The sequence below is a fragment of the Amblyraja radiata genome, chromosome 15, assembly GCF_010909765.2.
Source record: "Amblyraja radiata isolate CabotCenter1 chromosome 15, sAmbRad1.1.pri, whole genome shotgun sequence".
NCBI classification, from domain to species: domain Eukaryota; kingdom Metazoa; phylum Chordata; class Chondrichthyes; order Rajiformes; family Rajidae; genus Amblyraja; species Amblyraja radiata.
Genome location: NC_045970.1, coordinates 47,790,386 through 47,814,082, shown reverse-complemented (window position 1 = coordinate 47,814,082; position 23,697 = coordinate 47,790,386). Strand labels below are relative to the sequence as shown.

Here is a 23,697-nt window from a genome sequence, read left to right as displayed (position 1 = left end):
CTAACCGGTATAAACCAGCATCTGCAATTCCCTCCAACAGAAGATTGACACAAAAGGTGGAGTAACTCAGGCATCATCCCTGGAGAGAAGGATTGGGTGATGTCTCGGGTCGAGACGTGTCTGAAGAAGGGTGTTGACCCGAAACGTCATCCATTCCTTCTCTCCTTAGATGCTGCCTGTCCCACGCCAGCATATTGTGTCTATCTTCAGTTTAAACCAGCATCTACAGTTCCTTCCTACATGTTCCATCCCAAACATGAATTTGGTTAAAGTGCTGAAGGAACTCCGTGGGTCAGGCAGCATCGGTGGGAGGAATGAACTGGACGGGCATTGGGTCAGGAACACTTGCTTTCCAGACCAGAGTTTTGCCACCAATGGTGATGCCCATTGGGGTTTGAAGCACTGCATTTCGTTGTCTCTGTACTGTCCACTGCACAATGACAATAAAGATTGAATCTGAATCTGTTATCTTGGAATTGGATGAGCACGGTGGTGCAGCGGGAGTGTTGCTGCCTTACAGAGCTTGCAGCGCCGGCGGCGGCCCGGGTTCGATCCCGACTACGAGTGCGTGTCTGTACTGAGTTTATACGTTCTCCCCGTAACCTGCGAGAGGTTTTCACCGAGATCTTTGGTTTCTTCCCGCACTCCAAAGACGTACAGGTACATAGGTTAATTGGCTTGGTAAATGTAAAAATTGTCCCCGGTGTGTGTAGGATAATGTGCAGGAATCGCTGGTCAGTGCGGATCATGTGGGCCGAAGGGCCTGTTTCCGCGCTGTATCTCCTAACTAAACTATAAACTAAACATGGATAGTTTAGAGGGGTATGAGCCAAACAGAGGCAGGTGGAACTAGTGTAGATGGGGCATCTTGGTCAGCATGGGCAGATTGGGCCAATGGTTCTGATTCCATGCTGTATGAGTCTATGACTCTAATGATATGAACATAATTTCATATAATTGACAAACTATTGGCCTGTGCAAGATGTATTCAAGAGAGAGTTGGATCAAGCTTCGTGCTAACGGAATCAAGTGATATGAGGAGAAAGCAGGAACGGGGTACTGATTCTGGACGATCAGCCATGATCATATTGAATGGCGGGTGCTGGATCGAAGGGCCGAATGGCCTACTCCTGCACCTATTTTCTATGTTTCCAAGTTCAGAGCTTGCAGATGCCAAAAAAATTGGAGGTGCAGGAAGCAGCGAGGAGTTCATAAGTTATAGGAGCAGAATTAGCCCATCCGGCCCATCGTGTCTATTCCCCCATTCAATCATGGCTGATCTATCTTTCCCTCTCAACCCTATTCTCCTGCCTTCTCCCCATAGCCCCTGACACCTTACAACGTCTTGCGATGGGTGTAAGAGGATATATAGGATAGGCGGCCAAAAGGAGCAGCCTGTGACAGATTACTCCTTCAGCGGAGTGTAAAGTGATACATTTTGGCACAAGGAACAAGGAGAAACAAAATCTGCCATCTGGCACAGCTCTAAAATGCGGGGAGGATCAAGGATCTGGCTGTATCCGTATTTCAATCTTGGACAGCGATAGGGCATGTTCAAACTACAGTTAGTAAAACAACTCGGATCCTGGGCTTTGTCCATAAAGGCAGAGAGTAGGAGTTTAGTTTTAGTTTAGAGATACAGAGCGGAAACAGGCCCTTCGGCCCACCGAGTGTGCACCGACCAGCGATCCCCGCACATTAACACTATCCTACACACACTAGGGACAATTTACATTTATACCAAGCCAAGTAGCCTGCAAACCTGTATGTCTTACATGTTGGTGTGGGAGGAAACCGACGATCTTAGAAAACCCACGCGGGTCGCGGGGAGAACGTACGAACTCTGTACAGACAGGACCTGTAGTCGGGATCGAACCCGGGTCTCTGGCGCTGAAAGTGCTGTAGAAAGTGCCCTTGATGTTGACATTTTTGAATAATTGATTGGTTGATAGATTGATAGTGAACATAACAAGTATTGACACAAACGCTGGAGTAACTCAGCGGGACAGGCAGCATCTCTGGAGAGAAGGAATGGATGATGTTTCAAGTTGTGACCCTTCTTCAGTCTGAAGGCTGAGTGGGCTAGGCCTATATTTGGGACGACAGATGGCACAATGGGCTAAGTGTTCGGTTGGCAACCGGAAGGTAGCCGGTTCGAATCCCGCTTGGAGTGCATACTGTCGTTGTGTCCTTGGGCAAGACACTTCACCCACCTTTGCCTGTGTGTGAATGTGTGTGAATGTGTGTGAGTGATTGGTGGTGGTCGGAGGGGCCGTAGGCGCAGATTGGCAGCCACGCTTCCGTCAGTCTGCCCCAGGGCAGCTGTGGCTACAGAAGTAGCTTACCACCACTGAGTGTGACTGAGGAGTGAATGAATAATGCGATGTAAAGCGCCTTGAGTATTAGAAAGGCGCTATATAAATCCCATCCATTATTATTATTATTATTCCATGGAGCGCAGGAAGATGTGGGGTGATCTTATAGAGGTGTATAAGATCTTGAGAGGAATAGATCGGGTAGAGTCTCTTGCCCAGAGTAGGTGAATCGAGGACCAGAGGACATAGGTTTAAGGTGAAGAGGAAAAGATTTAATTGGAATCTGAGGGGTAACATTTTCACACAAAGGGTGGTGGATGAATGGAACATGCTGCCAGAGGAGGTAGTTGAGGCCGGGATTATCCCAACATTTAAGAAGTAGTTAGACAGGTGCATGGATAAGGCAGGTTTGGAGGGATATGGACCAAATGCAGGCAGATGGGACTAGTGTAGCTGGGACATGTTGGCCAGTGTGGGCAAGCTGGGCCGAAGGGCCTGTTTCCACACTGTATCACTCTATGACTCTCAATGACACTGTGACCTCATTAATGATGATAATTGGGTGGTACAATATCTACAGTATCTTTAAGAAAAATGTAAGATTGATTTTTAAGTTTTTCAAACCCGCTCCATGACTCAAAGATGTTGGAAGAGAAAGGGTTTGAGAGAACTAAGGGCATATCTTTGACACGTTGCCACGGTAACCATTATTTTAATTGCCATTGGGCAAATAGGGAAAGAAAACAAAAGAACGAATTGAAAGTGAAATTTCTGGAGATATCTGTGAAAAACATGGAACCTGAAATTGTAGAATGCCATATTAAGTCCAGAGGGCCAGTGTATCTCCATCCCTCCCCCATCCTAGTTCTTTGACAGGTCTGACTGTCCTCCTGATTAGATTTTACATCGCGTGCCTCGTTGTCACCTTCCCTCAGCTAACAGCGATCTATTCTGCATTTTCCTTGAACCTCTTCCACTTTGATGTCTCATTTTTCACACCTTACCTTTCCATATCTCGGCGTCTCCCTCTCCCATGACACTCAGTCTGAAGAAGGGTCTCGACACGAAACGTCACCCATTCCTTCTCGCCAGAGATGCTGCCTGTCCCTCTGAGTGACTCCAGCATTTTGTACCTGTCTTTGGTGGTCAAGTGGAAAAATGGTTCAGTTTATCAGGCTTCGTTGAAACGGCACAGCAGGCAAAAGACAGAAAGGTCAGAGAGGGATGGAGAATCATAGTGACAGGCAATTTGAAGCTCAGAGTTGCTTTTGCTTGTCATCCAATCTGGATTAGTTTTTTTTGCCAGTGTAGAAAAGACTGCAAGACAGTATGAGCAGCAAATGTAATACGCCAAGTTGGAAGCAGTGCAAGTTAATTTTAGCGCGGAAACAGGCCCTTCGGCCCACCGAGCCCGCACCGACCAGCGATCCCCGCACATTAACACTATCTACACACACTTGGGACAATTTACATTAATGCCAAGCCAATTCCAATTAACCTACAAACCTGTACGTCTTTAGAGTGTGGGAGGAAACCGAAGATCTCGAAGAAAGCCCACGGGGAGAACATACAAACTCCACACAGGCAGCACCCGTAGTCAGGATCGAACCCGGGACGCAGGGCTCTGCCGCTGTAAAGCAGCAACTCTGCCACTGCGCCACCGGAGCCGCACTAAATGGTTCTGTACCTGGAAGGACGGCACGGTGGAGCAGCGGTAGAGTTGCTGCCTTGCGACGCCGGAGGCCCGGGTTCGATCCCGACCAGCGATCCCGAATATAGCACTATCCTACACACTGGGGAACAATTAAACCTGCAAGGCTGCACGTCTCTGGGATGTGGGAGGAAACTGGAGCGCCCGGGGAAACCCCGCGCGGGTCACGGGAAGAAACGTACAAACCCCATGTAGACAGGCAGGATCGAAGCCGGGTCTCAGGCGCTGTGAGGCAGCATCTCTGCCGCTGCGCTGCCAGTTAGAGAATTGGCAACATTAGCACATCCGAAATGTGAGACTCCCCCCCCTGGCTCCCAGACCTTGGGGAGGGATGGAAGCGAACTGAAACACATAATTTGGAGGCAGAAAATCAAACATCAGACGCTCTTGGTATGAGTCATCTCCGCAGACTCCAGCAGAATGCGTGTGCACCCTTTGAGAGTTCACAATATAATGCAAAAGCTGTCTCACTTTGTTTGGCTCTTGCAGAAAGACAGGAATTTCTTTCAGACTCAGTTGGTGTAAATAACTGTCAGGTCATGTTATACAAATTGGTATAAATACTTCTCCGAGACGAATCCCTTTGCTGTCATTTGCTTTGCATTTCCTATTGATATTTTTGCGCTCCACCGATGATTTGTCTCCGATGCTGTTTTAGTTTAGTTTAGGGATAGAGCATGGAAACATGCCCTTTGTCCCACCGAGTCCGCGCCGACCGGCGATCCCCGCACAATCACGCTATCCCACACACACACACACACTAGGGACAATTTTCACCGAAGACATTTAACCTATAAACCTGCACGTCTTTGGAGTGTGGGAGGAAACCGGAGCACCCGGGAAAACCCCACGAAGGTCACAGGGAGAAAGTACTAAACTCCGTACAGACGGCACCCGTAGTCGGGATCGAACCCGGGTCTCTGGCGCTGTAAGGCAGCAACTCTACCGCTGCACCGCCCTTTAGTTCTCACTTTCATAGTCCTCTTTAAAGCAAAAGGGAATGGGAGTGAAATAAACCAGAACACTTCAGCAGGGACAGAGGCTGGGGACATGATTTATCAACAGAAACGCTGCATTCATTATTTTGACACTTCAACAAACTTCTCCAAAGCCAGAGTAAATGGAGCAGATATTAGACTGGGAAATTAATTCTGCATCTCACTGTACCCAATCATTATGGGACTCAGACGACGATGTTTGGAGCATTGGGTGCAATTGCAAAGAGTCGTGGACGCAGCCCAGACCATCACACAAACCAACCTCCCTTCCATTGACTGAATCTACATTTCACTCAGCCTCAACAAGGCCAGCAGCATAATCAAGCACCAGCCTCACCTCGCTCATTCCCTCTTCTCCCCTCTCCCATCGGGCAAGAGGTACAGAAGTTTGAAAACACATCACAAGAATGATGTTGTTAAGTTGGAAAGGGTGCAGAGAAGATTTCCAAAGAGGTTGCCAGGACTCGATAGTCTGAGCTGTAGGGAGAGGTTGAGCAGGCTGGGACTCTATTCCCCATTAGATAGGGAAATTAATTCTGCAGCTCATTTTACCTTTTATTATGGGACTCAGAAGACAATGTTTGGAGTATTGCGTGCAATAGGTTTTTTTGGAAAAAGACTTAGGAAGTTCGGCAACTCTCAACAACTCCCCAACTTCTACAGATGCGCCGTACAAAGCATTATATCAGGATGTATCACAACAAGGTTTGGGAACAGCTCCATCCAAGACCGCAAGTAATTGCAGAGAGCAGCCTGGACCATCACACAAACCAACCTCCCTTCCATTGACTCCATCTACACTTCACGCTTCTGTGGCAAGGTTGCCAGCATAATCACGGACCAGTCTCACCTCAGTCACTCCCTCTTCTCTCCTCTCCCATCTGGCAAGAGGCACAGCGGTGTGAAAACGCACACCTCCAGATTCAGGGACAGTTTCTTCCCAGCTGTTATCATGTAACTGAACGGTCCTCTCACCAGATAGAATGAGGTCCTGACCTCCCATCTACCTCATTGGAGACCCAATGAAATATCTTTAATCCAACTTCAATGTTATATCTTTGCACTAAATGTTATTCCCTTTATCTTGTATCTGTAGGCTGTAGAAGGCTTGATTGTAATCACGTGTAGTGGTTGCTTTAACTGGATGGCAAACAAATCAAAAGCTTTTCACTGTACCTCGGTCCACGTGACCATAATAATCTAAACTAAATAATAAACTAAAGCTCCTGTCACTCCATTACAGGAAGGATCGGGAGGTTTATTGGGAGGGTGCAGAAAGGTTTACCAAATGCTGCCTGGTTTAGGGGATATTAACTGCAAGGCGAGACCATTTAGGACTGAGATGAGGAAAAACGTTTTCACCCCGAGAGTTGTGAATCTGTGGAATCCTCTGTCACAGAAGGCAGCGGAGGCCAATTCACTGGATCTTTTCAAGAGAGAGGTACGGGCCTGTCCCACTTACGCAACTTTTTCGGCAACTGCCGGCGCCCGTCATAAGTCGTTGCAGGTTGGCGAAAATTCTGAATGTTGAAAATTCAGCGGCGACCAGAAAGACGCTACGACTCTCTGGGCGACTGAGGAGACTACTCACGACCATACAGGCGACACCCTGGCGACATGTCGCGGGGTACATGAAGCCTGTGTGGTCGTCAGTAGTCGCCTAAAGAGTCGTACCTTGTTCTGGTCGCCGCTGGATTTTCAACAAGTTCAAAATTTTCGGCGACCTGTAACGACCCATGACGGGAGTCGCCGAAAAAGTTGTGTAAGTGGGACAGGCCCATTAGATTTAGCTTAGGGCTAAAAGAATCAAGGGATGTGGGGAAAAAGCAGGAACGGGGTACTGATTGTAGATGATCAACCATGATCATATTGAATGACGGTGCTGGCTCGAAGGGCCGAATGGCCTATTCCTGCGCCTATTTTTCTATGTTTCTATGTCCCCTGTCTGCGCTGGCTGGGACCGGCACACACCACAGGCCAAGCTCCTCCTCCTCTCTCTTTCTTTAATTGGCGAAGCTCTTTCCTCTCCCCGAAGATGAAGCTGGTGCTCTCTTGGTGGAAGCATGCATTTATAAAATAATGTTATCTCTAAGCACAACAACAGGTGATTATGTGTCAAGCTAGCAGCCATCCTCCTTGGTACCATAATGGCATGAGTTCTACCAGACACACGGATGTCTCTGGGAAAGCAAAGCTTATCTCAGTGACCCCATGGGTGGCCTCATGATCTACTGGTCCCTTTGAATTAGCCCAAGCATTCTTCGAAAAACATCTACTTGTTTTCCAAAGCAGGGTTCAAAATGCCGTGATGCTAATTCAGCTGACGACTCCAGTTTCAGCTCACAGTCTGTTTAACCCTTACAGTATAAAAGGACTGGACACGCTAGATGCAGGAAAAAATTTCCCAATGTTGGGGGAGTCCAGAACCAGGGGCCACACTCTTAAGAATAAAGGGGGGCATTTAAAACTGAGAAGAGAAAAAACGTTTTCACCCAGAGAGTTGTGAATTTGTGGAATTCTCTGCCACAGAGGGCAGTGGAGGCCAATTCACTGGATGAATTTAAAAGAGAGTTAGATAGAGCTCTAGGGGCTAGCGGAATGAAGGGATATGGGGAGAAGGCAGGTACGTGTCATTGATTGGGGACGATCAGCCATGATCACAATGAATGGCGGTGCTGGCTTGCAGGGCCAAATGGCCACCTCCTGCATCTATTTTCTGTGTTTCTATGTTTCTACAGACAGGGCCTGGAACGAGCTGCCAGGGGTGGCTGGGGAGGCAGGTACAATAGGGGAATCTCAGAGGATTTTAAATAGGCACTTGGCTATGCAGGGAATGGAGGGCCGTATATCATGTACAGGCCGATGAGATTAATTATCTTGGCATCTTGTTCGGCACAGACATTGCGGGCTGAAGGGCTTGTTGCTGTGCTGTGCTTTCTTATGTTCAATATTCTAATGGCAATAAAGAGGCGGCCCTGGTGGCACAGCGGTAGAGTCGCTGCCTTACAGTGCTTGCAGGGCCGGAGACCCGGGTTCGATCCCGACTACGGGCGCTGTCTGTACGGAGTTTGTACGTTCTCCCCGTGACCACGTGGGTTTTTGCTCCGAGATTTCCTCACACACTCCAAAGGCGTACTGGTTTGTAGGTTAATTGGCTTGGTGTAAATGTAAAAATTGTCCCTCGTGTGTGTATGATAGTGTTAGTGTGTGGGGATCGCAGGTCGGTGTGAACTCGGTGGCCCGAAGAGCCTGTTTCCGCGCTGTGTCTATAAACTAAACTAAACTAAACTAAAGTGCAATGTTGGCATCTCAAGACCACAAAAATACTTTGATGAAATTTACATCATAATCCAGATCATTCAAAATCCGATGTTAAATTGTGCTTTTTGCAGTTGATTAATCAGTTGTTGCTATTCCAACATCACAAAAGTATCTAGACTTCCAAAAGGTGTCTCCTACAAATACTCTTTGGGACATATGTAACACATTTTCAAACAAAATTCAATTTTCGGTAGACTCCTGCTTTAAGGTGCCCCGCCAATTTAAACTTTAGACTTTAGACTAAGTTTGGACTTGGAGATGTAGTGCAGCAATCACCCAGTACACTAACACTATCATATACACTAAGGACATATTTACAATTTTTTACTGAAGTCAATTAACCTACAAACCAGGGGAGACACAAAATGCTGGAGTAACTCAGCGGGACAGGCCGCATCTCCGGAGAGAAGGGATCGGTGATGTTTCGGGTCGAGACCCTTCTTCAGTCTGAGTTACTCCGGCATTTTGTGTTTACCTTCAATTTAAACCAGCATCTGCAGTTCTTTCCGACACAACCTACAAACCTGCACGTCTTTGGAGTGTGGGAGTTAACCAGAGCACCCGGAGTAAACCTTTGTAATAGAAACATAGACAATAGGTGCAGGAGTAGGCCATTCGACCCTTCGAGCCAGCACCGCCGTTCAATATGATCTTGGCTGATCATCCAAAATCTGTTCCCCGTTCCTGCTTTCTCCCCATATCCCCAGCTCACAGAAAGAAAGTAGAAACTCCATACAGATACACCCGTAGTAAGGATCGAACCTGAGTCTCTGGCGCTGTACAGCATAAACTCTACCACTGCGCCACTGTGCCACCCAAAGGTAGTTCTTCCCATAGATACCTTCATAATGCTTTGCAATAGTGTCCCATTTCATCCTATGGATAAGTTCTGGGAAATTGCCAATGTTTGCATAACTTATAGGACATATTGTTTAGCCAATCCTATATTTAGTAACCAAAGGACATGGGAATACTTTAGAATCCATTATAAAAACAACCTGTCAACAGTGCAAAATATGACACTTAACGCGATTAAGGAACCAAAACAATATTTTCGACAGACATTTTTGGAAGTAATTTTAACTATATGATCTTTGTACTGCACCAATTTCCCGAGGGAAGTAGGTCATTCCTACTTGTACTGTGAAAATAGTGAATACCTTTGTTTAAAAAAGGACACTAGGTGCTGGAGTAACTCAGCGGGTCAGCCAGCATCTCTGGAGAACATGGATAGGTGACATTTTAGGCCGGGTCTCTTCCATCTTTGAAGAATACCTAACGTTTTTGTATCAACTTCAGAATAATATCACTGAGATTATATTTTCATTTCATGTAGAATTCCCCTAATTATATCATTCAAAATTATTTTAGGGATTAGAGATGTGGAGATACAGTTCTGGGCACCATGTTATAGGTAAGATGTTGTCAAGCTGGAAAGGGTACAGAGAAGATTTACCTGGATGTTGCCAGGACTAGAGGGTAAAGCGATGTAAAGCGCCTTGAGTATTCTAGAAAGGCGCTATATAAATCCCATCCATTATTATTACTATTATAGAGGGTCTGAACTAAAGGGAGATTTTGAGCAAACTGGGATTCTATTCCTTGGAGTGCAGGAGGATAAGGGGGTGATCTTATAGAGGTGTATAAAATCATGAGGGGAATAGGTCAGGTAGATGCACAGTCTCTTGCCCAGAGTAGGGGAATCGAGGACCAGAGCACATAGGTTTAAGGTGAAGAAGAAAAGATTTAATAGGAATTTGAGAGATACCTATTCCACACAAACGGTGGTGGTGGGTGTATGGAACAACCTGCTAGAGGAGGTAGTTGAAGCTGGGACTACCCCAACATTTAAGAAACAGACAGGTACATGGATAATTAGATGTTGCTGCACCCGCTGAGTTTCCCCAGCAATTTTGTGTACCTCAGGTACATGGATAGGACAGGTTTGGAGGGATATGGGTCAAACGCGGGCAGGTGGACTAGTGTAACTGAGACATGTTGGCCGGTGTGGGCAAGTTGGGCTGAGGGGCCTATTTCCACGCTGTATCTCTATGAAAATGTAGAATAGATCAGCTAGCAGAGAGGAAGGTGACAATGAGGCATACAATGTAACATTTAATCAAGAGGACAGGCAGACTGGTCGGAGAATAGAATTTGTACTATTTATTTACATTTATACTTTTATACAAGTATACATTTATATTTGCTTGGTGTGCATCATGCATAAGAGTTAAGAGTATTTATTGTCGTATCTACCGGAACTGAACAATAAAATTCTTAAATAGACACAACAAGCTGGTGTAACTCAGCGGGACAGGCAGCATCTCTGGAGAGAAGGAATGGGTGATGTTTAGGGTCGAGATCCTTCTTCAGTCTGAAGGGCCTGTTTGCAAGCTTCTTCAGTCTGAAAAAGGGTCTCGACCCAAAACATCACCCATTCCTTATCTCCAGAGATGCTGCCTGTCCCACTGAGTTACACCAGCTTGTTGCGTCTATCTTCGGTTTAAACCAGCATCGAAGCCTGCTCTCTGGCGCTGTGAGGCAGATCCATTCCCATAGCCAACTTCTGAGATCAAGTTCGCATCGGGAACATAGGACCAAGTTTGTTGCTTCACAGAGTGACTGCTAGGTGGATGGAGCAAATCCTGCCTCAGTTTGTGTTTGCTGCCTCTATGTGCCAGAACATTGTTGTGCACTCGCCCTGTATACAGGGGTTTTACTCACTGCTTAGTTATAAATGATCATTGCAGTTAGTGACGATGGCTTCCAGAGAGAGTGCTGGTGTAAACTGAAAGAGTGTCAGCCTAAGTGTTAGCCAGAAACTAGAACTAGTAATGTTGTGAAAAGTCGAAGCCAGACACAAAATGCTGGGAGTAACTCAGCGGCTCAGGCAGCATCTCTAGAGAAAAGGAATAGGTGACATTTCGGGTCGGAACCCTTCCAGAGACTGAAAGATAGAGAAGGCCAGAACAAAACAGGGCGGGAGAGGATGTTTCCACAAGTGGGAGAGTCTAGGACCAGAGTCTAGGCCTCAGAATGAAATGAGGTAGCGTTAGAAAGAAGATGAGGAGGAATTTATTTAGTCAAGGGAGAGCCCGACCAGCTGAGCTACCCCAGCAATTTGTGTCTGTCTTTGGTACGAACCAGTTCCAGCAGTTCTTTGTTTAAGAAGGAACTGCAGAAGCTGGAAAATCGAAGGTACACAAAAATGCTGGAGAAACTCAGCGGGTGCAGCAGCATCTATGGAGCGGAGGAAATAGGCAACGTTTCGGCCCGAAACGTTGCCTATTTCCTTCGCTCCATAGATGCTGCTGCACCCGCTGAGTTTCTCCAGCATTTTTGTGTACCTGCAGTTTATTTGTTTCTACAACAGACTGAGAGGATTTACTTTCCCCAACATGCCCAACGCAGACTTTAAATGCTTTCTCTTTTTATTACTCATTTATGAGACACTGGGCTTGTCGGGAAAGTAACGATTTATCGCGCTTCAGGAGCCGAAGATGAACTTTGTTTGATAACTTCGGGAGACAGATAAAAGGGAAATATATCTCCTTGCCGTCTGCTGCCGGCTCTAAATTTATCTCTTCAATTCCACACTAATGTGGTCGACTTTTATATATCCCCTGATGTCGCCATCTTTGGCCACTGGCAGGCGGCGCAGTAGAGCTGTTGCCTCACAGCACCAGAGACTCCGACCTCGAATGCTGCCTTTGTGGAGTTTGCACGTTCACCCTGTGAGCACATGGGTTTTCTCCGGATGCTCCGGATTCCTCCCGCATCCTAAAGACGTGGGGTTGTGTCGGTCCATTCTAGTCTGCATTAAGAAGCCTCAAGGGCCTGTTCCACTTAGGCGACTTTTCAGCGGACTGCGGGCGACTGTCAAGTTCGCGGCACTCGCCTGAAAAACCGGGAACTGGAACGGCGACTGTCAGAGTGGAGCACGCACGCACACATGCACACACACACACACACGCACGCACGCACGCACGCACGCACACACACACACACACACACACACACACACACACACACACACACACACACACAAACACATCGCAAAGGCGGGGGTCAGGGAGGGAGCGCTGTCTGAAATTTGCACGGTGCAAAGCCAAGGTGATACAGACACACACCGCGATGAACAGGAAGGTTAAGACGGCTAGCACAGAGTACGGTAAGTCCTTTTAAAGAGGGGGAGGGAGGGGAGAAGGGGGGGACAAGAGGGGAGAAGGAGTGGAGAAACTATTAAGAAGTCAGACAACTTTTAATAAGCCAGGGATACACAGCTGTGAAGTTTGGCGGACATTTAACATTACCGGTCGGTTATCCTTGGTTCTGAAAACCCGTGCTAACGTTTTTTTTCCCAATGAGTCAATGAAAATGACCGGTCAGCAAAGGAGATTAACTAAAACTACCTACAACTACCTCGACTACCTACAACGACAGGGCGACCCCACTACAACTGCACCTACAACTACAAAAGTATCGATTTTCTCCATGGCGACCAATTTTAGGTCGCAGAAAACTTTTCAACATGTTGAAAAATTTGCGGCGACCATACTGAGGCCGCGACTAGTTCCCAGAAAGCGGGAACTCCTTGCTACCATGAAGGAGACTCATCAGAGACCACCAGCGAACATGTGGCGACCATGTGGCGAGCGCAGAGTCTCCTGTACTCCCCTAAAAAGTTGCCTAAGTGGGACAGGCCCTTCATATCTTCATTTGCCTTGTGAGAAATACATTTCTGGATAATTAAAATGCAAATCCAGATGCCTCGTTCTGTTTACAACAAATTTTCTGCAAACATTGACTCACTAATAATTGGGAGGCAAAGAGCTGGAGAAATTCCATTGAGATTATCAACCTGGTTCTTGCAAATCTCAGATGCTTTGTGCACCATTAATTAAATTCGCTACAGCTTGACCAGAAGTATTTTATTTGAAAAAGTGTGTTACTAAGGGCAGGGAGGGGGGGTTGTTAGAGATTTATCTGAGGAAGGACATTATTGCCATAGAGGGAGTGCAGAGAAGGTTCACCAGACTGATTCCTGGGATGTCAGGACTGTCTTATGAAGAAAGACTGGATAGACTTGGTTTATACTCTCTAGAATTTAGGAGATTGAGAGGGGATCTTATAGAAACTTACAAAATTCTTAAGGGGTTGGACAGGCTAGATGCAGGAAGATTGCTCCCGATGTTGGGGAAGTCCAGGACAAGGGGTCACAGCTTAAGGATAAGGGGGAAATCCTTTAAAACCGAGATGAGAAGAACTTTTTTCACACAGAGAGTGGTGAATCTCTGGAACTCCCTGCCACAGAGGGTAGTCGAGGCCAGTTCATTGGCTATATTTAAGAGGGAGTTAGATGTGGCCCTTGTGGCTAAGGGGATCAGAGGGTATGGAGAGAAGGCAGGTACGGGATACTGAGTTGGATGATCAGCCATGATCATATTGAATGGCGGTGCAGGCTCGAAGGGCCGAATGGCCTACTCCTGCACCTAATTTCTATGTTTCTATGTTTCTATCTAAAATTGGAGACTTCAATGTTCATACCGTAGGGTTGTGAGCTACCAAAACAGAATATGAGGTCCCGTTCCTCCATTTTGCATGTGGCCTCACTGGCAAAGGAGGAGGCCCTGGGCAGAAAGGTCAGTGTGGGGTTGGGGAGTTGAAATGTTTGGCAACCGGGTGATGCAGCAGGCCTTGTCGGATTGAGCGCGAGTGTTCGGCGAAGTGGTCTCCAAGTCTACGGTTGGTTTTGCCGAAGTACAGGAGGCCGCAGGGGGAACACCGGATACAGTAGATGAGGTTAGAGGAGGTGCCCGTGAACCTATGTCTCACCTGGAAGGACTGCTGGGGTCCCTGGATGGAGGCGAGGAAGGAGGGATATTTATGTGCCCCGCTTGTAGAGCAGTCGGTGAAAACTCACGCTGGTCACGGGGAGAACGTACAAACTCCGTACAGACAAGCATCCGAAGTCAGGATCGAACCCGGGCCTCTGGCGCTGTAATGGGCCTGTCCCAGTTGTGCGACTTTTTCGCCGACCGCCAGCTCCCTTCATAGGTCATTACAGGTCGCCGAAAATGTTCAACATGTTGAAAATTCAGCAGCGACCAGAAAGACGCTACGACTCTTTGGGCGACTGAGGAGACTACTCACGACCATACAGGCGACACGTCGCTGGGTGAAGACTGTATGGTCGTGAGTAATCTCCCAAAGAGTCGTACCTTGTTCTGGTCGCCGCTGGATTTTCAACATGTTGACGAGACCTGTAACGAGCTATGGCGGGTACCGGCAGTCGCCGAAAAAGTGGCGTAAGTGGGACAGGCCCGTAAGGCAGCAGCTCTACCGCTGCGCCGCCGTGCCACCTTAACACGTGCCGGTCTTAAAGTCAAATGCTAAGTTCAGTGTTAAAAGTTATTCTTCCTACTGCAAACATTAGTTGGAGCATCTCTGGAGAAAAAGGGACGGGGGAATGAATCTTCATGAAGGACTCGTTTATACGAGAGAAAGATGGGTGCAATTCACATTGATTTCTCACCAGTGTCTGTGTCTAATTAAATAGCGATGCTTTTGTGATCGTAATTATAGCTTTGTTTAATGTGTCTGCTATCGGCAAGATGCAGGGTCATCAGAATACGTTCCATTTTACAAAGAGACAGCGGGAATGATACTTGTTATTGCATTGGGTTATGTAGGAACAACCTTTGCCATTGAAGGCCTTTTATCTGTTGTCAACACACAGTCCCTGAAAAATTGATTGTGCATTGTATATTTTTAATAAAATCAATCCCACTTGAGCGTGTCGCACATGCAGAGTGCCAGTCGTATTTACACCTTCTCGTTTCAAGTGCCTGCCATGTTCAATGTTGATTTATTCCGAGTTAGAAGGGAGGAGTTAAACCTCTCTTATTCTCACAGAGAGTGGTGAGTCTGTGGAATTCTCTGCCTCGGAGGGCGGTGGAGGCCGGTTCTCTGGATACTTTCGAGAGAGAGAGCTAGATAGGGCTCTTAAAGACAGCGGAGTCGGGGGATATGGGGGAGAAGGCAGGAACGGGGTACAATACAATACAATACCGTTTATTGTCATTTGAACCTCAAATGAAGTTCAAACGAAATTTGGTTTCTGCAGTCAAACACCAAGAAAAGAACCAAGACACACAACCAACACAATTTACACAAACATTCACCACAGTGAATCTCCTCCTCACTGTGATGGAAGGCAAAGTCTTGTCTCTCCCCTGCTCTCCATTCTTCTCCCGATGTTACAGTCAAAGCCCCCGGTGGGCAATGATAAGTCCCGCGGCTATTAAGGCCGCGCCGGGTGATGCAAGGCCGCGCTCCGGGTCTTGACGTTGGAGCCCCTGGCGGGCGCTAGCAAGTCCCGGGGCCGTTAAAGCCGTGCCGGGCGATGTAAGGCCACGCTCCAGGTCATTTTCAACCCTGCAATTCGGGCGGGAGAAAAACCACTACAAACTATACACTCAACGGGACCAAAAAAAAAAGACAGACGGACTGTAGAGGTCGCTGCAACGTCAGTCGCGCCGCCCACATACTGATTGGGGACGATCAGCCATGATCACATTGAATGGCGGTGCTGGCTCGAAGGGCCAAATGGCCTACTCCTGCACCTATTGTCTATTGTCTCATGGAGTTCAAGACACAAACAGCGAGGAAACAGGCCCTTTGGCCTGACTTGTCCATGCTAAACAACATGCCCCATCTACACTGGTCCCGCCTGCATTTGGCCCACGTCCCTCTGATCCTATCCTATTCATGTACCCCTCTTAACGCTTCCGAGACATTACGAGGAGAACGTGCAAACTCCGTACAGACAGCACCCACCCGTAATCAGGATCGAACCCGTGTCTCTGGCACAGCGAGGCAGCAACTCTACCGCTGTGCCACCGTGCCATAAGAAATACTTGAACCAAATTGAGCGTAAGCAGGAAATAAAAATGCGTGTCGACACAAGGAACGGCAGACGTTGGTTTACACAAAATAGCACAAAGGTGATAAGGTCATAAGTGATAGGAGCAGAATTAGGCCATCTGGCCCATCAAGTCTATCCTGCCATTCAATCATGGATGATCAATATCTCCCTCCTAACACCATTTTCCCGCCTTCTCCCCGTAACCTCTGACACCTGTACTAACTAAGTACTGTATCTATGCCAAAAATATCCATTGTTTTGGCCTTGGAATTTCTCCCCACCTCCTTCCTAAATGAACGACCTTTCATGCTGAGGCTATGACCTCCAGTCGTAGACTCTCCCACTAGTGGAAACATCCTCTCCACATCCACTCTATCCAAGCCTTTCACTATTTGGTCAGTTTCAATGAGTTCCCCCCCTCATTCTTCTAAACTCCAGCGAATACAGGCCCAGTGCCGTCAAAGTGCGGGAGTAACTCAGCGGAACAGGCAATATTTCTGGCGAACATGGATAATTTAGTTTGGTTTAATTTAGTTTTGAGATACAGCAGGGAAACAGGCCCTTCTGACCAAAGATCTTATAGCAGAGCTCCGCTATAGGATCTTTGCTTCTGACCACTGAGCCCGCACCGACCAGCGATCCCCGCACACTAAAACTATCCTACACGCACAAGGGACAATTTACATATACACCAGGTCAGTTAACCTACATACCTGTACGTCCTTGAAGTGTGGGAGGAAGCCGAAGATCTTGGAGAAAACCCACGCAGGTCACGGGGAGAAGGAACAAACTCTGTACAGCCAACACCCGTAGTCGGAATCGAACCCGGGTCTCCAGCGCTGCAAGCGCTGTAAATGCCCCTGTCCCACTTAGGAAACCTGAACAGAAACCTCTGGAGACTTTGGGCCCCACCCAAGGTTTCCGTGCGGTTCCCGGAGGTTTTTGTCAGTCTCCCTACCTGCTTCCACTACCCGCAACCCCTGGCAACCACCTGCAACCTCCGGGAGCCGCACGGAAACCTTGGGTGGGGCGCAAAGTCTCCAGAGGTTTCCGTTTAGGTTTCCTAAGTGGGACAGGGGCATTAGGCAGCAAATCTGCCTCTGTGCCACCATGGCCACCGTCTTGGCAGCATCTTGGGTGGCGACCCTTCTTCAGACTTTAAATAAGAGTGTTTGTTTTTTCTCTCTCTAGAGGGTAAAGTTGAAGTGACGAAAGAAGATGTCAAGTTATGCACCATGGGACCGGGCAAGGTGTTTGGAGAGCTCGCTATCCTGTACAACTGCACCCGAACTGCCACAGTAAAAAGTAAGCTGCATTTCACAGTCATGTATGTGTTGCTACGTGATGTAACTGTGCATGTAATCCAGGATTCGGCAACTTACGGCCCCCGGGCCGAATGCGGCCCGCAACACGAAATCATCCGGCCCGCAGGTGGATTTTTTTCCCCCCATAATCATCCGGTCCGCTGAGCGCCTAGTGCCGCGTTCTGGCTGTACCGTATCCTGCGCATAGCCGCCGGCACTGCCGCGCACCTTCTGGGAACACGCTTAAGAAAGAACTGCAGATGCTGGAAAAAAATCGACGGTAGACTAAAGTACTGGAGAAGCTCAGCGGGTGAGACATGCAAGGATTGTATGAGGCTGCCTCACCCGCTGAGTTTCTCCAGCATTTTTGTCTACCTTCTGTCAACACGTGATTTGATGCCGGCCATCCGGGGCAGGATCCATGTGTACACGTGATAGACGTGGCCCGCCATCCGCTCACAGACATGCGTCCTGGCCCTATGCAGAACAAGGGTGCCGACCCTTGAATTGTAATCCTTTGCTCTGTGACCGAGGACAACCAAGCAGTGTACTCTCAATGTGTAGGAAGAACTGCAGATGCTGGTTTAATCCAAAGGCAGACAACAAAAAGGCTGGAATAACTCAGCGGGCCAGATAGCACCTCTGGAGAGAAGGAACGGGTGACGTTTCAGGTCGAGAAGGGTCTCAAAACGTCACTCATTCCTTCTCTCCAGGGATGCTGCCTCACCCGCTAATTTACTCCAGCTTTTTGTGTCTATTTTCCCTTCACAATTCTTGGATAGACACAAAAAGCTGGAGTAACTCAGCAGGACAGGCAGCATCTCTGGAGAGAAGGAATGGGTGACGTTTCGGATCGAGACCCTTCTTCAGACTGAGTGTCTCCATCTCCCCTTACATCAGTCTGAAGAAGGGTCTCAACCCGAAATGTCACCTATTCCTTTCCTCCAGAGATGCTGCCTGACCCGCTGAGTTACTCCCGGGTTTTGTGTCTATCTTTGATGCATTCTCAAATCTGAATGTAATACAATGTTCTCCAAATCACTGACGTTGAACGGATCCTGTTTTATATGGCAAATGTATTTTTTGATTAGCTTCGCTGGATCTGATGAACACAGTTTGTCATTTTTATTAATTCACTTTCTGGTACTTGTTTGAGAGGAAGGGAATGCTCGGATTTTCCACCTTCAAATTCAAATAACCTTTTGTCGCCCAACGATTAAAGTGCGCTCTTTTAGAAAGGAGGTGAGGAGGAACTTCTTTCGTCAGAGGGTAGTTAATCTGTGGAACTCATAGGTGACGTTTCGGGTCGAGACCCTCCTTTAGACGTGGGGATTGGGTGTGGGGGGGGCGGAAAGAAGAAAGGAAAAGGCGGAGACAGTGGGCTGTGGGAGAGCTGGGAAGGGGAGGGGAAGGAGGGAGAAACCAGAAATTGGAGAAGTCAATGTTCATACCGCTGGGGTGTAAACTACCCAAGCGAAATACGAGGTGCTGCTCCTCCAATTTGCGGTGGGACTCACTCTGGCCATGGAAGAGGCCCAGGACAGAAAGGTCGGATTCGGAATGGGAGGGGGAGTTGAAGTGCTGAGCCACCGGGAGATCAGGTTGGTTAATGCGAACTGAGCGGAGTTAAAGTTAAAAGTCTTTGTGTCCATTTATTTATTTATTTATTTATTTATTTACTACTTTTTTGCGTACATTCTGTGGGGACAAATTTAATTCCATATCTCAAAGTGAAGTCTGCACAAGCAAATTTACCTCTGCTAAAACAGCCAGTGAAGATTACTTTTAATATGTTCATGTCATAGGAGCAGAATTAGGCCATTTGGCCCATCGAGTCTACTCAGCCATTCAATCATGGCTGATCTATTTTTCCCTCTCAACCCTATTCTCCTGCCTTCTCCCTGTAACCTTTGACTCCCGTACTAATCACAACAAGAGGATTTCAGTTCATAACAAGAGGATTTCAGTATAGGAGTAAAGAGGTTCTTCTGTAGTTGTATAGGGCTCCGGTGAGACCACATCTGGAGTATTGTGTACAGTTTTGGTCTCCCAATTTGAGGAAGGACATCCTTGTAATTGAGGCAGTGCAGCGTAGGTTCATGAGATTGATCCCTGGGATGGCGGGACTGTCATATGAGGAAAGATTGAAAAGACTAGGCTTGTATTCACTGGAGTTTAGAAGGATGAGGGGGTCTCTTATAGAAACATATAAAATTATAAAAGGACTGGACAAGCTAGATGCAGGAAAAATGTTCCCAATGTTGGGCGAGTCCAGAACCAGGGGCCACAGTCTTAGTATAAAGGGCAGTCATTTAAGACTGAGGTGAGAAAAAAATTTTCACCCAGGGAGTTGTGAATTTATGGAATTCCCTGCCACAAAGGGCAGTGGAGACCAAGTCACTGGATGGATTTAAGAGTTAGATAGAGCTCTTGGGGCTAGTGGAGTCAAGGGATATGGGGAGAAGGCAGGCACGGGTTATTGATAGGGGACGATCTCCCATGATCACAATGAATGGCGGTGCAGGCTCGAAGGGCCGAATGGCCTCCTCCTGCACCTGTTTTCTATGTTTCTATGTTTTTATGTAATCATAAATTTGTCAATCTACACTTTAAAAATACCCAATGACTTGGCCTCCACAGCCGTCTATAGCAATGAATTCCACAGATTCACCACCCTCCCACTGAAGAAATTCCCGCTCATCTCCTTTCTAAAGGTGCCATCAAGGGCCTGTCTCACTTACGCGACTTTTTTGGCGACTGCCGGCACCCGTCATAGGTCGTTGCAGGTTAACGTTGAAAATTCAGCGGCGACCAGAAATACGTTACCACTCTTTGGGCGACTGAGGAGACTACTCACGACCATACAGGCGACACCCCGGCGACATGTCGCGGGGTTAAGCCTGTATGGTCATGAGTAGTCGCCCAAAGAGTCGTACCTTGTTCTGGTTGCCGCTGGATTTTCAACATGTTATAAACAGTATTACTGATAAGGTTTGCGCGACACAGTGGCGCAACGGCAGAGCTGCTGCCTTATCGCCCCAGAGACCCGTGTTCGATCCTGACTACGGGTGCTTGTCTGTACGGGAGATTATACGTTCCCCTTGTGACCACATTGGTTTTCTCCAAGTGCTCCGATCTCCACCCACACTCCAAAGACGTATAGGTTTGTAAGTTAGTTAGCTTTGGTAAAATTGTAAATAGTCCCTAGTGTGTAGGATAGTACACGGACTCAGTGGGCCAAAGGGCCTGTTTCCACGCTGTATATCTGTAAAACTCTGATGTCTAAAGTTAAGTCGAAAGTCGCAAGTGTCCATTAAGAGATCTCCGTCATAGTCTAGTTTTAATTGCAACTCCCTTTAATTCTGTTGTAACGTGTATAGGTTTTGAATTATACAAGATGAGCCAACACCCATTTGCATCATGATTGGATATAAGGATTTCTGCAGGATTAATGGCAAATTATTTAAACACGCTCAGACACAGCTACAAATGCAGACAGTCACAGTCAAACACCGACAAAAGTTTACATTCCTGCCGTTCCTTTGGAACACTATAATGTTGGCATGAAAGTACCATTTCATTTATGCCTACAATGATCGTGAGAGGACTAGATAGGGGAGATGCACCCTTTTACCCAGAGTAGGGGAATCGAGAACCAGAGGACATAGGTTTAAGGTGAGGTGGGGGGGGGAGGGGGGGAAGGGCGGCTACTGGGGCGCATCGGTAGAGTTGCCGCCTCACAGCGCTTGCAGCGACGTAGACCCGGGTTCGATCCCGACTGCGGGTGCTGTCTGTACAGAGTTTGTACGTTCTCCCCGTGACCTGCGTGCGTTCTCTCTGAGATTTTCAGTCTCCTCCCACACTCCAAAGACGTGCAGGTTTGTAGGTTAATTGGCTTAGAAACACAGAAACATAGAAAATAGGTGCAGGAGTAGGCCATTTGGCCCTTCGAGCCTGCACCGCCATTCAATATGATCATGGCTGATCATCCAACTCGGTATCCTGTACCTGCCTTATCTCCATACCCCCTGATCTCTTTAGCCACAAGGGCCACATCTAACTCCCTCTTAAATATAGTCAATGAACTGGCCTCAACTACCTTCTGTGGCAGAGAATTCCACAGATTCACCACTCTCTGTGTGAAAATTGTTTTTCTCATCTCGGTCCTAAAACATTTCCCCCTTATCCTTAAACTGTGGCCCCTTGTTCTGGACTTCCCCAACATCGGGAACAATCTTCCTGCATCTAGCCTGTCCAACCCCTTAAGACTTGGGTTTGTGCACTTGGTAGAAGTGTAAATTGTCCCTAGTGTGTGTGTAGGCTCGTATCAATGTGCGGGGAATGCTGGTCAGAGTGGCCTCGGTGGGCAGAAGGGGCCTGTTTCCGTGCTGTATCGCTAAACAAAACAAATGAACAAATTGTGTCGGAAGGAACTGCAGATGCTGGTTTAAACCGAAGATAGGCACAAAAAGCTGGAGTAACTCAGCGGGACAGGCAGCGTCTCTGGAGAGAAGGAATGGGTGACGTTTCGGGTCGAGACCCTTCTTCAAATTGTTGGGTTTTTTGAACAATAATCTGGGGCAGCCCAGGAACACAGCAACACTGCCGCTGCGCCATGGTTTAAGTTGTTTTGAAGTCCTTAAATTCACGAGGTGAGTGCAAGATCTTTGTTCTTTCAATCATTATCAAAGCATGAGTGGCTTTGGCAGTGTGAGACGCTGCTGTGCGGTGGGATGGGACTGACAGCACTGTGCTGTCGAGCCTCCGCTGTCAACCTCTTTGCTTCAACTGAGCGTCTCCTCCATTACTGCTTACATTTCCTTTGTTGCTGAAGAGAAAGCAGCTGAGAGCTTATCTCCAGAAACATTTGGTGCAGCTCGATATAAAACAGCATCATTCCCATTAAGAAGGAGACACCAGAGACTGCAGATGCTGTGGTCTGCAACAGCTGAAAAAAACCCCACAAAACCTGCAGATGCTGGTTTATTCTGAAGATAGACACAAAATGCTGGAGTAACTCAGCGGGACGGGCAGCATCTCTGGAGGGAAGGAATAGGTGTCATTTTTCAAGTCGAGACCCTTCTTCAGACTGAGAGTCAGGGGAGTGGGAGACACAGAGATGTGGAAGGGTGAAGTGTGAATGTGAGAGATCAAAGCAGACACAGTTCAAAGAAAATGTAGAATGGGCCATTCTTCCTGCCTACAAATCCACATGTCATTGGAAAGCGGGAGGAAGCCGGAGCACCCCGGAGAAGACCCACGCGGTCATAGGGAGAACGTACAAACTCCGTTTAGACAACACCCGTAGTCAGGATCGAACCCGGGTGTTTGGCGCTGCATGGCAGCAACTCTGTGCGACTGTGCCGCCCCTATCCGTTACCTCTGCATTTGAATCTTAAATACATTTATCTTTTTATTTATCCCCTTTCGCTAATATCTTTTCACCGGGCAGCATGGTGGCGCAGCGGTAAAGATGCTGCCTTCCAGCGCTTACAGCGCCGGAGATCTGGGTTCGATCCTGACAATGGGTGCTGTCTGCACGGAAGTTTGTACGTTCTCCCCGTGACCTGCGTGGGTTTTTTCCGAGCTCTTCGGTTTCCTCCCTCACTCCAAAGACGTACAGCTCGGGAGGTTAATTGGCTCGGGTTTGTATACTTGGTCTCAGTGTAAATTGTCCCTAGTGTGTGCAGGCTTGTGTTAATGTGCGGGGATCGCTGGTCGGTGCAGACTCGGTGGACTGAAGGGCCTGTTTCCGCGCTGTATCTCGAAACTAAATTATTATCTGAAGCAAAGGTAGACCCAAAATACTGGCGTAACTCAGCGGGACAGGCAGAATCTCTGGAGAGAAGAAATGAGCGGCGTTTCGGGTCGAGACCCTTCCTCAGACTGTCAGGGGAGTGGGCGGGACAAAGGTAGAATGTAGTCGAAGACAGCAAAACTGGTGGGAGAACTGGGAAGGGGACATCTGTCTCTCTCTTAGCATCTCAAGGTTAAATACATCTTTCCATCTACTGCTACTTTATGCTATCGGTAATGAATACAGTTATCTCCACCCCACAGATGTTATTTTGTGCGATGTTTTAATATTTATTTATCAGTTCGTTCTTCATATCACTTCATT

General features: G+C 47.6%; 1 protein-coding gene across 3 annotated transcripts in view; it reads left to right on the top strand.

Annotated features, from left to right (window-relative positions):
• The window catches only part of prkg1 (protein kinase cGMP-dependent 1), a 445,216-nt gene that overhangs the window by 192,116 nt on the left and 229,403 nt on the right, over positions 1 to 23,697 (top strand). For all 3 annotated transcript variants that reach the window (XM_033034352.1, XM_033034353.1, XM_033034354.1), the window contains exon 3: positions 17,464 to 17,577. In XM_033034352.1, coding sequence (XP_032890243.1) covers positions 17,464 to 17,577 — 114 coding nt within the window. The remainder of the gene's footprint in view (positions 1 to 17,463; positions 17,578 to 23,697) is intronic.